Genomic DNA, 15,151 nt, shown 5'->3' on the forward strand with positions numbered 1-15,151 from the left:
TCCCTTTCTTCCTCCTCCTCCTCCACCCTCTGGCAGGGAGATGTGGTCACTTCCCTGCTCCCAGGGGCGCTCACTCTCCCGTAGCTGGATTGGCCCCTGTGAGCGCTAATAGGAGCGAGAGCCTGGGTGCGGGTCAGTCCCTGCAGCGGCTCTGGGACACACAGGGGCAGGAGGAGGAGCAGAGATGGGGCTAGTTCCCACCTCAGACAGTCCCTGGCCCGGTGAGTGCGGCAGCTGCAGCCTGGGTTGGGCTTGAAGGAGCCAGGAAGGGGCTGGAGCAGTGGGGGGCTGGTAGGAAGGAAGCAGGAAAAACAAGGAAAAGAGCCGTGGGGCAGCTCCTGGTGGCCGGGCTTTGTAAGGTACCAGACACTGCTGGTGCTGCTGCCTCCAGTGTGCGCTGGGAGCCGGGGCTGAGCTCCGGGCTGCTGCTGCGGTGCCAGAGGGGCTGCTCCAGGGACAGACGTTCACTGAAGCACTTTCTGTGCCCATCCGAGGTGGGGACTTTCTCCAGCTGGACCCAGTCCCAGGCTCTGCTGCCCCTGGCCAGGGGCTGCAGGCACCAGGGGCCAGAAGGACCCCAGGGGCAGCCCTGGGTGGGCAGAAGAGACTCCACACACAGGTCCCAGAAGCTGAGGGTCTCGCAGCCCCTGGGGATCTGCTCTTGGGTGGGATCTGGACAGCAATGGAGCCCCTGCCTCATGCTGCCTCAGGTGTAGTGTGAGAAACTGCTGTGTGTAGGAATTTGCTACTTAGGGTGCATTGAGCATGCTCAGTAAATCTGCTGAAGCCACTTCCCTTCACCCTGCCCTTTCTCAGAATCATTCTGCAGATTGCTATTTACAGGGTGTCATAAACGTATAGCTACAGGTAGCATTAAATACCCTGTAAAGGGTTAAAAAGCTCAGATAACCTGGTTGGCACATGACCAAAAGGACCAATAAGGGAAGAAAATACTTTCAAATCTGTGGGGGAAGGTTTTTGTTTTCATGTTCCTTTGTTCTCTCTGGGTCAGCGAGGAACCAGGGCATGGAAAATACATCTTCCCTAAGCACATGGCATAGAAAAACCTTAGAGTTCTGTCCATAGGCAGGTCCTTCCATAGCTTGCTGAGTCACAAGGTGTATCTGCCTTCTCTCAGTGGGTCGACTGTAGAGCTGATGGTCCGTAATGGGCCATCAAGCAGGCTAGGCAGAACTGACACCAACTTGTCTGGCTGGGGTGTTCCCTGGAAGCAGAGCACAAGTTTGAAATACGGGCAGCATAGAGCCAATATTCATAACATCAACTACAAAAATGATACACATCTAGAGATAGCATCATTATAATCAGCCAATCAGAACCTCTCCATAGACCTCTTACACAACAACCTTTCTACAATATTGGCTGCGAATATAGAACAGTGGTCGCAACAGTGATCTATACAGTTACAGATTATGTCAGTAATGTCACAGGAGGTGACACGGTTCTGAGGGCTGGAGAAAAATGCCTTCTAGTGAGCTATTGAAAGAGCTCAACCTGTTTAGCTTCTCAAAAGAAGATTGAAAGGTGACTTCATTGAAGTGTTGAAGTGCCTTAATGGAGAGAAAAGATTGGGTATTAAAGGGCTCTTGAATCGAGCAGAGAAAGGCCTAAGAAGACCCAATGGCTGGAAGGTGAAAAGAGACAAATTCATATTACAACTAAGGCACAAATATTCAACAGCGAGGATGATTCACCACAGGAACAAGTTACCAAGGAAAGTGGTGGATTCTCCATCTCCTGATGTCATTTCATGAAGACTAGATGCCTTTATGGAATGTGTTTGCCCCAAAAGTAGCTCTTGTGTCCTACAGGAGGCCTGCGATACGCAGGGGGTCAGATTAGATGCTCTAATGGTCTCTTGCCATAAAGTCGACTAATTTCTGAAAATCTGAGGGTAGCATTGGGAGCAGCGTCTGATGTTTCCCTGCCTAGCCGGCTTGCTGCCTAGAACGAACGCTCCTTGAGTGGGGTGATCCACAGGGAGTAGCTCAAACCTGCAAAGTGCCTGGCCAGGGGCAGGACGTTAACCCAGCAAGGGAGGGGTGTGGCAGTGACATCACAAAGGCCTTTTGCAGGACCTCAGCCTATTGGTCCAAGGTGGTGGGGAGGTGGTGACCTCACAGAGAGATGCTGACATCAGCCAGGCAGGACAGGGGCGAGGGGCCAGGGAAACCTCAGAGACCCCTGTGGCTTTACTGGAGCAAGTCTCCTTCTCCAGGTCTCCTTCTCCTTCTCCAGGTCTCTCTCTGAGGACTGAGAGAGTATTCGGGTTCATGGACGTGAGCGCCAGGAGGAACCTCTTTCGAGTTTTCTCCTTCCCTTTTAGTGATTTTACTAGAAAACAGCCGTCCCTGTTTAGAAGGTAAGAGCCTCCTGGAGGTTTGAAACCTGTTCAGTCTGATCCATCTGGTGAGAGTTGAATTCTAGGCATGGAAAACACGAGCTTAAAGAGGCAGAATTTTATTGCGCACCTGGGATTTTGTCCCTTAGAATCACTGGGGACATTAGGGTTTGTCCTTTTTGTTTCACATTTTCCTCCATCCCTTCCTCCCTCCTTTCTCTTCTTCTCTTGCTTATTTTGTTCTTTCTCCTGTTCCCCTCCCAACACCAGGAGGGAGGGGGGGGTGTTGCGGGGGAGGGCTCTGCAGCTCCCACTGTAGGAGGTCCACCCAAAAATGTGAGGCTGAAATAGTGCTCAGGCAGTCAGGACCGGATTAGCCTTTTGTGGGTCCCGGCACCAAACATATTTGTAGGCCCCTATGTAGTCACTGTGGGCTCCGAGTGTGGGCCTGGTGGGGCAGTGCCATTGGTGCCATAGGATACCCGGTACTGAACCTCAGAGACATTTTTCATTTTGATCACACACCCCTACATGACTGTACGCCTTGCCATACACAGCTCCCTCAGCCCCCGGGTTTTCTTATTGAGCTGTACACCCATGTGGGTTTACCAGTGTCCACAGTGAGCAGAACTTTCATAGTGATCAAGGAAACTCCCCACAGATTTATCTCCTTCCTCATTCAGACCTTCTCTAGCCATGTCTCCAGTACCCCCCATGTCACCAGTCACGGCAGGTGGTCCTAGTCTCAGCTCAGAGTTCTAAAGCCAGCAGATACCTGATCAGTTCTGACAGATCCCCCCCCCCAGCCCCCATCCTGCCATGTGAACCAGCCACCTGCAAACACCATCTCCCCAAAGTCAGGACTGAGCCCTTGGGAATCTGAAGCCACCAGCCTCTCTCCCTCTGCTCCCATCTACATGCTAGTCTGCTACCTGGTCACCACCACCTCTCCCCATACTTGTTTCCTTTCCACTTTGGAAATGCTCCCACCCAGCTGGAAGCTCCCTCTGCCAGCCTGACCTGCTCCCTCCTTCCCTGCTCCCCTTGACATTCCTGTCCTACTGGTGCCCTCTGTTCCTTGAGGTGAACTCCAGTGTCTTTAGCTGCTCTAGCTTAATGGCCCCAGTAGTCACAGAGCCACCTGCAGCTTCTCTGGCTACAGCCATGGGGCCAGTTCCCAGAGGCCAGCCTTAGCCAGCTGCAGCTACTAGCCGCAGGAGGGGTGGCAATGCCAGGGCTGAGCGTGCTTGAACCTTGCAACGGCAGCACTAGGGGCTCTAAATCCTCAGCCCTGGCCCTAGGCAGCTGCAGACTCTGGAGTTAGGCACTTCCCTCCTCTAGGCCATGGCTTTAAATACCTGCGATTCCCATCACCTGCAGCAGAGGCCACCAATTCCCACGCCCCCCTCAGCCAGCACCTAGTCGTGCAGAAAGTGCAGCCTGAGTGATTTTGGAGGCTGGGGTGCCAGGAGGTTCCCATCCCTGAGCAGCAGCTCTGCAACAAGCTCACGTGCGTCCCAGTTGGGACATTAGCTGTTACTGACAAGGCTTGTCTGTGTTCTTTTTTTTATCTCATTGTTAGGTGTGAGAAGTATGAACTGTTGAATAGGTTCCATTAGTTGGTTAATAAGATGTCTACGAAGTAAATCACTGGCTTTAAAATAAGATCCAATCTGGAGCATATGAACTATTGACCCCTGGACTCCATCTCTGAGAGGGGACTTGTTTACCATCAGGGGACAGGCTCAAACCAGTCCAAACCGGTTTTTCCCGCCAAAACCAGCCCTCAGCGTTCCATCTCCTCAGCCCTTTTCCCGCCACAGAAGTGATATAAGGACGTGCTCAGCGCCTGCGCGGGGCCGTCCCCCCCCCAGCGACGGCCCCTCCACGGTCGGGTCTTCCCAGTGCTCCCGAGCCGGAGAGCGACGAACCCCCTGGGTCCCGCCGTGAGACTGAGGCACAGGAGGCCTGTCACCCCCATTCCTGCCATCCTGCATCCCTGGTGTCCAGCCTCCCACGGAGCCCCCGGGGAGTGAGAGACCCCGGGGGGGGGCACTGGGGCTGGGCAGGAAAGTGACTCTGCCCCGGGGAACCCGGGAGAAGCCTCAGAGCTGCCTCAGCCCCAGTGGAGCTGCAGCAGGAGCTGCCCCCGGCATCGCTGGGATTTGGGGGGCAGAGACTGGGGCCTGGCGGGGGGGGATCCCCTGTGGTGTGGGGGGAGATGGGGGGTGTCAGGCAGGGAGGGGAGAAGATGGAGTTGGAGGGGGGGAAGGTCAGTGGGACGCGGGGGGGAGGGGGGGGTTGAACTGTCTCTGTGCAGCCAGGAAATTCCCAAGTGGGGGGAGAAGTGGTGGGCGGGGGTAGGGGGGAGGGGGGTTAATTGGATCCTGTCCCTGTTTGTGCCACTTGGCTCTCGCCCCCGATACAAATTCTCTCTAGTTCTGCCCCTTTTCTCGCTCAGTGTCTCACACGGGGCTATAAAATCTGGGGCGATTTCCCCCCTTTCCCCTCCAATGATCAGCTCTCCCGTCTCCCCCGATTTCCCCCGTTCTCCCCATGAGTCTCAAACGTCAGTTTAAAATCTTCTCTCGTGAGGGGCATTTTCCACCCGTGTTATCTGCAGCGATTTGTCCTTGTGTAGGTGGGAAATTGTTGCCCTGCGTCATTCCCCAGCACATGGCTGCCCCTGGAGTGGGGGTGGGATGGCTCAGTGGCTTAATGCTCAAATAAATTTGTTAGTCTCTAAGGTTCCACAAGTACTCCTGTTCTTTTTGTGGATACAGACTAACACGGCTGCTGCTCTGAAACTATGTAACTGTACTCTCTATGCCAGGATCTAAATCATGAATGAAGATATTGAACAGAACTGGACCCAGAGCTGAGCATGGTGGGACCCCACTCCTTATGCCCTTCCGGCCTGACTGTGAACCACTGATAACTACTCTCTGGGAACAGTTTCCCAACCAGTTATGCACCCACCTTAGAGTAGTTCCATCTAGGTTGTATTTCCCTAGTTTGTTAAGGAGAAGGTCATGTGAGACTGCATTGAAAGCCTTCCTAAAGTCTAGATAAACCATATCTGCCGCTTCCCCCCATCCGCAAGGTTTGTTACCCAGTCAAAGAAAGCTATCGGGGGCTGGTTTGACACAACTTGTCCTTGATAAATCCAAGCTGGCTATTGCTTCTCTCCCTATTATCTTCTAGATGTTTTCAGATGGATTCCTGAATTGTTTGCTGCATTATCTTCCCTGGTGCAGAAGTTAAGCTGACTGGTCTGTAACTGCCTGGCTTGTCCTTATTTCCTTTTTCATATATGGGAACTACATTTGCCCTTTTCCAGTCTGCTGGAATCTCTCCCATCTTCCATGACTTTTCAACTATAATAACCAAAGTAAAACTAGCCCATTGGGTCTGTGAGCAGGTAAATCGCCTCCCTCGCCCAGCAGCTCCCCCAGGGCAATGACCCAATGCCTCCCCCCACCACAGGGACAGAAGCTGAAAGTCCATCTGATGGCAGGTCAGGGGCTAGCGTGGAATGTGCTGGGATCTCGGCCTGGGCCCTAGTGGGGTAGGTGACCCCGTCACCCGTAACCACACCCAGCAAGGCCTGCACCGATTTTCTCCCTGTCTGTGAGTCCCAGCAGAGAGACCAGGGACTCATTGGTCCATGGAGAATGAGCTTTCCCCCAGCTGGGGGCTGCAAACCAGTGATCAAGGGCAGCGGGTGAGGGGAGCTTGCACTAGCGCTCCTGCAGGGTCCATGGTGTGGGGTGAACAGAGAAATCCAGTGTCCAGGGCTCTCAGGCCACGTGTCCATTCCACTGCAGGAGGGGATCTGGGAGCAGCCCGAGGGGACTGGGGCAGGAGTCGGGAAAGCAGCCGTCTGGGAGAAGGAGGGAATTCAGCTGTGCTGGGGAAGCTGGGCTGAGCAGAGATGCTGCTGCAGATGCTGCTAGTTCCCTGAGTACGACGCTGCAGCACTTTAACTACATGGTTAATATAGAGGTTGCAGCTCAGCTGAGTAGTGTGCTGCACTCATTTTAATGGTGTTAGTGGCTTTGCCAGGGTATAAAACCAGGGCCGCCCAGAGGATTCCGGGGGCCTGGGGTCTTCGGCGGCAGGGGCCCCCACTTCGGCGGTAATTTGGTGGCGGGGGGCCCTTCCGTTTCATGACCCGCCACCGAAGTGCCCCGGAGACCCGTGGCGGGGACCCCCTGCTGCCGAATTACCGCCGAAGACCGGGCTGCACGTCGGCGGCGGGTCCCGCTTCGGCAGTAATTCGCCAGCAGAGGGTCCTTCCACCCCAGAGCGGAAGGATTCCCCGCCGCCGAAGACCGGGAGCAGAAGAAGCTCCAAGGGCCCGGCCCCGCAAGAGTTTTCCGGGGCTCCCGGAGCGAGTGAAGGACCCTGCTCCAGGGGCCCCGAAAAACTCTCGTAGGGGCCCCTGCGGGGCCCGGGGCCTGGGGCAAATTGCCCCTCTTGCCCCCCCCTCTCGGCGGCCCTGTATAAAACTGAGGTGCAGCTTCACCCTGGTCACACCCCTCTATCCCTGCTCCACCCCCTCCCCCTCCAGCCTGTCCATGCTCCCCCCTCCCCGAGCACTCCTTGTGCCTACAGCTGCTGGGGGGAGGCACAAGTGGCACCTGTGTGGGAGGAATTTCCCAGGGTGGGGGAGGGCTTTACCCCTTCCCTACAGCCCCTTTGGCCCACCCTGGGCAGCATGGGAGGCAGAGCACAGTGGTGGGCTGGGGCCAGATTTCAAGAATGTCTCTTGATGTCAGATCCAAATATGGGATCCTGCCTTTACATGCGTAGGGGCTGGACACCTGCAGTGCCCAAGGACTCCACATGCAGCTGTGGCTGCAGTTGGAACAAGTTCCCTGCAGTCCTGTAGTTCAAAGGGAGAAACTGAGGTACCCAAAATTAGGCCATTGTTGTAAATTGAGGCCTTTCCGCCTTGCCCGTTAACAACAGTCGGTGGGCTAAGGCTCATTGGAAGTCACTGTTTAGACTTGATCACGGCTGACGTAGTCCTGGTCATAAGCAGAAGCCTGGCAGTGAAAGGTCCTGATTCCATCCCCAGCCTCCAGAGGCAGATGGTCCCCCAGGGATGGAACAACCCTGGGGAATATTTTACACTCACAGTCTTTCCCACGGGCTGGGTAATTCCACAGTCTCATTCACAGGGCTGAGAACCTCAGGGTTAAGTTGCACAAAGTGAAACTAACTGAAATGTGCCCCCTGCGCTGCACGCTGTGCTGTGCTGCCCTGGGGAGATGTGGCTTTAAGCTGCTGTCCCAGCCCCTTCCCACTCTCAAGAAGGACTGGGCCAAAAGAGATCTGATGAGGTTCAACAAGCGTAAGGATTTTTATCTCTCTAGGCCGATCTGATCAGAAGATCTCGGGGAGCCTTACAGTTTATCTCCCGCTGAGTCCCCCTTTTAAGGCCATCTATCAGAGCTGACTTTAATGAACTCCACACACACAAAGCTATAAAATAAAACAACAACACTTTATTTGCTAAGGGGAGAGGAAGGAATGGAAAGGGGAATGGATTAATGATTCTGGAGATTCGGAATAACACACAGGCACTTATAATACAAGATGTTCTATCTTTACAGACATCAGCGATAAAGGGGTGCAGGATCCAGAAAAGAGAAGCCAGTAGTGAACACTGACCGTGGACAACAGATGAAACAGACAGGTACGTATCCCTATCTTAACTCCCACCCTAACCCGCTTTGCGTCGTCCTGAGTGCACGATTGATCTAACTAATCGGACCAGGTCCGTGTATGCAAGTTTGCTTTCCCAAAACAACAAACAAACAACCCCAACTTAATTAGTAAGTAGCTATTGCAGGCCCATAGCCAGTGGCAAGATTGTACCGCACCAGGAGAGAGAGCAGCCACCTGCACCTCTGACAGCTCAAAAGCTCAAGAGCCAGTGCCCCTGGCCCCTCCCCTCATTGGTCTCTGTAGGGAGCTGTTGCTGGGCAAGGTCAGATTCCTGCTCTTCCCACTTTCCCGCCTTTTCTAGGTACTGAGGAACAAGAACCTGACCCCCAATGGAGGTCGCCTTGTCCTTTTACCAAAACAAAATGGCCTTTTGATTTACAGAACTTATTTTAACTTTTATACAGAATAATTCGGCAAACATGTATACTGAAATTAACATTTCCCCCTCTTGTCGGTGTTACACCTGTTTTAAAAAGATGTAACTGCCGACACCTGTGGCTTTGCCAAATTATGACCCACCCGATGAATAAATTGTCACATGGCGAAAAATTTGCATTGAACCCAAATACAACCATAGTATTACAGAGGGGGTAGTGCTGATTAAAACATTCCTTATCGCAGACTGGGGATGTGTAATAACTGTTTGATTTGCTTCTTCCCTAATTACCACGGGACCAGTTAAACTAGGAATAGGAGAAGGAAGAACCAAAACAAATTGGTATACTCTTATTCCATACGGACCTACCATAGACCATTTACCAGAGTCTGCCGTTGTAACATTCATTTTAAACCTCCCTATACAAGTCTAACTATTTACGGGAAAATTTAACCTTGATCTTACTGCAGTAGAAAGTTTTACAATGAAAAGACTCTTCCTGCTTTACATCCATTTCCCTGCATAGACGAACTATCGCAAGAAGGTGTGGATACAACAGTACATTGAGAGCCGAGAAGGAAGGACTGTGCTGGAGTACTAATTCTGAACATGGCACTAGGTCTTTCATGAACCCAAGGAGCTGATATATTTCCAGAAACCCACCCCATGGTACATGCTCAGGTACTTCCAATTTAATGCAACCGCAAATCTGAGAACTGTTGGGCACCCTAAGTTTGGTACAATTCCCAAAAGAGGTTTTACTATATCCCACTTACATGACATTTCTGTTTTTTCTCTGCATCCCACAGGTGCAGCCTGATAGTTAAGGCACATTTCTGAAATTACTGCTTGAAATATACCTGCCTTGTTCGATCTTTCTTTGACCCACTTGAGCACACAGCACGGTTCTTCCTTGATCATTAAAACAGAAATGGGGTCATTTTGTTCCAAAGGATCCAGGGTGGCCATGGGATCCTCTGTGGCATAATGACTCCCTGTTATACAGAACAGATGGTCACCTTCAACCAAATCAATTAACCAAACCTTAACAAATACAGTGCAACCTATATACATAGAGAATAGGATGATGGCGGTCATGTCGATCTAGGAATGGAAGAGAAAATATGATTGGCACAGTTAAATGGGTTGATTTCCTTTCCATTCCTTTACCTGGCTGCTATGGAATCACTTTAATTTGATCCCCTTCTTTGCTGGTATTTGAACCTGATATACAGAGGCACTTGCTCCGTTTGTTATGATAACTGGACCCACCCAACGAGGACTAAGGACATGGCCTTTTTCTATATAATACCTAAACATTACCTTTGTACCAACCACCCATCCTACATCATTAATGTGGCCTAACCAAGCACTAATGACTTGGTTATTAGCTTTTAGTTGAGGAGCTACTCGATGTTGAAGACTGCTGATGGTGTCTAGCAACTGTGACATGTATAAGTCTATTTGCACCCTGGGAAGGTACTCATCCGGTGGAACTCCTCCCACCCACTAAAGTTCAGGGGTGTGCATAATTCTCCCAGTTAGCATCTCGTGCGGTGAAAACCCTCACACAGTTCTAGTAGATCGCATGGCCGCTAGGATATATGGGAGTTTGCTATCCCAATCCCTTCCTTGCACATCTATTACTTTTCTAAGAGCAGTTTTCATGGCTCTATTAGCCTCTCGACGATAACAGACTTTGCGGGTGAGCAGCTATGTGCAACCGCTGTTTGATGTTTAAGGCCGCACACAGCGCTTTTGTGACTTCACCCACAAAGTGTGGTCCTCTGTCTGAATCTATTTCTGATGGGATACCAAATCGAGAAAAGGTTTGTTCCAGTATTTCCTCCTTTATGTTAGGCAACCACGCCACTTAGACACCCGTTCCAAAGTTTTGGACGCAGCATAGTGTCCCTGGCCATGAGCTACAGTTATTAGTTCTTTTCGTGGAGTTATTGGCATAACCAGTACAGGTAATTCACAGTTTGGTGATGTTGCTATAATCAATCCGTTTTTGTCCTTACATATCCTTGATGTTTCCCTGCTGTTAAAAGGGCTTGGAGATCATTATCCTGTTTTTGCAGGGTCAAGATGCCATGGCCTGCTGACACATCTGGAGACGGCATCTTAACTACAGCAGCTGAAATTGGGTCTTATCCCATGTATATGCTGATCCTAACCTAGCAGCTTGTTTTGCTAGCTGATTGGCCTGATTGTCAAGCGTGGCCAGAACCGACCCCCTTCGTATGGGCTTTTACTTTGAACTCTTTTCTTCCAGATGGGAAGGGCTTGAACCACCCAACTAGAAGCAGAACACAGACAGATGTTTTCCTCAGGTGCTACCCCAGACGATACTGCCAGGACCGCAATTCATTGTGCAGCTTGTGCTGACGGCGGCCTCACCGTACCCTGCACCACTTGCTGTGTCCCCTCCTGGATTGCAGCAAACCCTGCAACAGGATGCCCTTCGTGGTGACAAGCACTCCCATCAACTGCCCAGAGTGTTAACCCTTTTCCTTGTACTTCTTCCCAGGATGTTGCTAAGAAGAATGGAGATAGTAAGTCTAAATCAGGATCTGGCAACGGACATTCGTGCTCATCTCCTGCGGTAATCGGAGCATAGGGAAGGATTCTCGTATGGGGGGGATCTTCTCAGTACGAATATCCCGATTGACCAGACTTAGAGTCCATCCCGCCAGCCGGGGAGAGGATACCCTTCCCTCATTAATTCTTCCAGAGATGACATATTTTACTGGAGTATGGCATGTCCTCACCACAATGAGAGCTGTGCCACTTAAATATTCCCAATGTGTTAGGGACCATACCAGGGCGAATACCTCACGTTCGCAAGCTGAAAACCTCGCCTCCACCTCACTGAGAGTTTTGGAACCATAGGCCATCGGTCTCACCTGGCCAATTTGTTTTTGCAGCAAAACAGCTCCAGTGCTTGCTGGAGTAGTTGCCAGGTGCAAGTAAAATGGCAGGCCTTGTTTAGGAGAGGCTCGCGCTGGTGCAGCCGCTAGAGCCTTTCTAAGATCATTAAAAAGGCACCTTTCACAATTGGCAAGTCAAATCCTAGTGAGGAAAAGACAAAGAAGCGTAAACTCTGGCAAGTCAAATGAAAAGTATAGGGCAGAGGCCAAAAATGAACGTGAAGAGCAACTAGCCAAGGCACAACAACTAACAGCAAAGGGTTGTTAAGTACATGGGATCAGGGCCGGCTCCAGGCACCAGCCTACCAAGCACATGCTTGGGGCGGCACCTTGGGAGGGGGCGGCACTCGGGGTTTGTTTTTATTTTTTTTTGTTTGGCCAGGCGGCGCTGGGGGGAGGCGGGTCTTAGGAGGTGTGGTGCCGTGTTGGGGGGGGCTGGGACTTGGGCGGTGCTCGGCTGGGGTGGGGACTTGGGCGACGTGCCGCTCGGGGGGCGGGGATGTGGGTGGGGCGCCGCTCAGGGTGGGGACTGGGTGGGGCGCCGCTTGGGGGGCGGGGCTTGGGTGACGCTCGGGGGCGGGGCCTTGGGCGGCATGACGCTCGGGGGCGGGGACGTGGGCGGGGCAATGCTCGGGGTGGGGACTGGGCGGGGCAATGCTCGGGGGGCGGGGCTTGGGTGACGCTAGGGGGCGGGGCCTTGGGCAGCATGACGCTCGAGGGGCGGGGACTTGGGCGGGGCAATGCTCAGGGTGGGGACTGGGCGGGGTGCCGCTCAGGGGGCGGGGCTTGGGTGACGCTAGGGGGCGGGGTCTTGGGCAGCATGATGCTCGAGGGGCGGGGACTTGGGCGGGGCAATGCTCAGGGTGGGGACTGGGCGGGGCGCCGCTCGGGGGGCGGGGCTTGGGTGATGCTCGGGGGCGGGGCCTTGGGCGGTGTGACGCTCGGAGGGGGGGCGGCGCTCCTTGTTTTTGCTTGCGGAGGGGGTACATGGGATGCAGGAAGTCTGCCAAACGGTCAGCAAAGCCACTAGGCAATCGGTGCTAAAGGAGCACTCCAGGAAGACCAGGCCACTGCGGCGAAGCTAAAAAAGTTCCTTGCTTCTGTCTTCACTGCAGAGGATGCGGAGGAAATCCAGACACGCCAGCCCTTCTTTTTAGGTGACAGATGCTAGAATCAAAGAATTATAGACCCATCAGGTTAGAAGGCACTGCAAGGTCCAGGGAGGGTGTTTGGGTGAAGAAGGGGGTTTGGGGTGTAGGCTCTGGGAGGGAGTTTGGGTTCTGGGTGCAGGGTCTGGGCTGGGACAGGGGGTTGGGGTTTGGGTGCAGAAGGGGGTACAAGCTCTAGGAGGGAGTTTGGGTTCTGGGTGCAGGGTCTGGGCTGGGACAGGCGGTTGGGGTGCAGGAGGGGGTTTGGGTGCTAGGTGCAGGGTCTGGGCTGGGACAGGGGGTTGGGGTTTGGGAGCAGAAAAGGGTACAAACGAGGGAGTTTGGGTGCTGGGTGCAGGGTCTGGGCTGGGACAGGGGGTTGGGGGTTGGGTGCAGAAGGGGGCACAAGCTCTAGGAGGGGGTTTGGGTGCTAGGTGCAGGGTCTGGGCTGGGACAGGGGGTTGGGGTGCAGGAGGGGGCTTGGGGGCTGGGTGCAGAGTCTGGGATGGGACAGGGGTTTGGGGTGCAGGAGGGGGTTTGGGGGGCTGGGTGTGAGAGGGGGTTTGAGTGTTGGGTGCAGGCTCTGGGCTGGGACAGGGCGTTGGGGTGCAGGAGGGGGTGCAGGGTGTGGGTCTGGGCCAGGGATGAGGAGTTTGGGGTGCAGCAGGAAGGCTGCCCTGGGGCTGGGGTGGGGGGCCAGAGGGGAGGATTCCCCCCAGGGACAAGACACTCACCCAGGCCCCACCAGGCTGCTGCTCAGGAGGTCCAACCGGGATAAGCCCCTCCCCTCAGATTCGACTTGGAGTCACCTGGTGGGGGCGGGGAGGCTGCCATGCGCCTCCTACTTCCACAGGCGCAGCAGCCGCCTCAGCCTGCCCCCAGCGCCGCTCCCCTGTAGCCTGCAGTGGCAGCGGCCAGTGAGGGAGCACAGTGTGGAGATGCAGGGGGCAGGCAGAGACGCTTGGGGGAGGCACGTGGGGGTGGCAGGCAGGGCCGGGGGAGGCACGTGGGGGTGGCAGGCAGGGCCGGGGGATGCTCTGGGGGTGGCACGTGGGAGTGGCAGGTCGGGCTGGGGGAGAAACCCTGCCCTGAACATTGGTGGAGCCGGGCCCCTCGAGGCCCTGAATTTGCTGGAGCCCGGGCACCACAGGCCCATATAACTCGCCGCCTCTGGCAAGGTTCATCTAGTCTAACCCCTGCCAAGATGCAGGACTTTGTGTGTCTAACCCACCCAGCTTCTCTCTTCTGGCTGGGGTCCCTTGACTGCAGCAGCTCCCCCGATCTCCTCGCTCTCCTCTTTCCCTTACTTCCTTCACTTCTCTGCCCACTGGTTTGCTGCATCTCTGAGTCCTCTCTATATGCCCTGGCCCAGCAGCTAGTTGCCCAGGCTACACTCCCATTGCCATCCGTGGGGGCAGCCTGGGCTGTGAGGGCTGCAGGTTTTGGTCCCTGGTCAATGCAGGTGCTATGGCTGCTGCACAGCTACGTGGTGACTCCTGCAGCCCATCACCAAACTGCGGGGCCATATTCTGCAGGGTGGCCTCCCTGGCTGAGATTCTGGGAGCAGAGAACCCCTGGGTCAGAGAAGGAAAATGGCCCACACAGAACACACTGTCAATGGCTCCCACAGACGTCCCCGTGACACCCGACTGTGCAGCCCAGAAGTTCTCCTGCTCCTTCATTGTCACCGCGGGCAAGAGTCTGGCAATGGGAATGGATTATGCATCTGGGCAAGGAGGAATTGGCCATGGAGGTGGAGGAGGACTTGGCTTTGCCCTCCTTATCCTCCTCCTCATCCAAGTCGTCCTCTTCTGCTTTCTTCTCCATGACCACGTGCTCCATTCCCATGGCCAGGTCCTCCCCCTCCTCCACTTCCTCCTCTCTGGCCAGATCCTCCCTCTCCTCTGTGGCCAGGTTCTCCTCCTCCTTTTCCTCCTCGTCCTCTTCTCTGGTCAGGTCCTCTTCCTCCTGCTCCTTCTCCGTGGCCAGGTTCTCCTCCTTCTCATCTTCCTCTCTGGCCAGGTCCTCTTGCTCCTACTCTTCCATTGCCAGGTCCACCTCCTTCTCTTCTTCTTCCCCCTGCATCGGCACATCCTCATCCTCCTCCATTCCTGGGTCCTCCTAGTCTATAGTCAGGTCCTCTACCTCTTCTTCCGCCTCTTCTTCTTCCCCCTGCATGGCCACATCCTCGTCCTCCTCCATTGCCAGGTCCTCTCCCTTCTCCTCCTCCTGACCCAGATCCTCCTTGTCCTCCTCTGTGGCCTGGTCCTTCTCCATGGCCAGGTCTTCCTCTTTCTCCTCTGGAGCCAGGTCCTCCTCCTCTTCCTCCTGCTCCATGGCCAGGTGCTCCACTCCTGTGGCCAGGTCCTCTTCCTCTTCCTCCACAGGCAGGTGCTCCTCTTCCTGCTCCATGGCCAGGTCCTTCTCTTCTTCCTTTTGCTCCATGATCAGGTGTTCCTTTCTTCCTCTTCCTTTACCTTCTTCTTCCTCCTCCTTCTCAGTGATCAAGTCCTCTTCCTCTTCTGTGCAGAGGTCCTCCTCCTCCTCTTCTGCTGACAAGTTCTCTTCCTCCTCCTCTCCTCTGCTGCAGACACAT

The 15,151-nt window shown here is 54.2% G+C and overlaps 1 protein-coding gene and 1 long non-coding RNA gene across 2 annotated transcripts; one reads left to right on the forward strand and one right to left on the reverse strand.

Moving 5' to 3' along the window:
* Nucleotides 1–2,335: 2,335 nt before the first annotated feature.
* LOC123357785 lies at nt 2,336–11,332 on the forward strand. Its single transcript, XR_006575606.1, has 5 exons — nt 2,336–2,383; nt 5,567–5,634; nt 7,984–8,066; nt 9,001–9,155; nt 10,753–11,332. It is a non-coding gene; the product is annotated as an uncharacterized LOC123357785 (long non-coding RNA).
* Nucleotides 11,333–12,191: 859 nt separating this feature from the next.
* LOC123357788 (glutamic acid-rich protein-like) lies at nt 12,192–15,097 on the reverse strand. Its single transcript, XM_045000774.1, has 2 exons — nt 13,787–15,097; nt 12,192–12,574 (listed from the first exon to the last, which is right to left on the reverse strand). Exon 1 carries the CDS (start codon nt 14,998–15,000, stop codon nt 14,677–14,679), a length of 324 nt encoding a protein of 107 aa, XP_044856709.1. The 5' UTR covers nt 15,001–15,097; the 3' UTR covers nt 12,192–12,574; nt 13,787–14,676.
* Between the last annotated feature and the right edge of the window lie 54 nt (nt 15,098–15,151).

Source organism: Mauremys mutica, unplaced genomic scaffold (genome assembly GCF_020497125.1).
Source record: "Mauremys mutica isolate MM-2020 ecotype Southern unplaced genomic scaffold, ASM2049712v1 001072F_np12_obj, whole genome shotgun sequence".
Lineage (NCBI taxonomy): Eukaryota > Metazoa > Chordata > Testudines > Geoemydidae > Mauremys > Mauremys mutica.

What these genes read in the sequence shown, in the direction of transcription:
- LOC123357788 (XM_045000774.1), bottom strand. Translation starts at nt 15,000, where the DNA reads ATGGAGCAAAAGGAAGAAGAGAAGGACCTGGCCATGGAGCAGGAAGAG.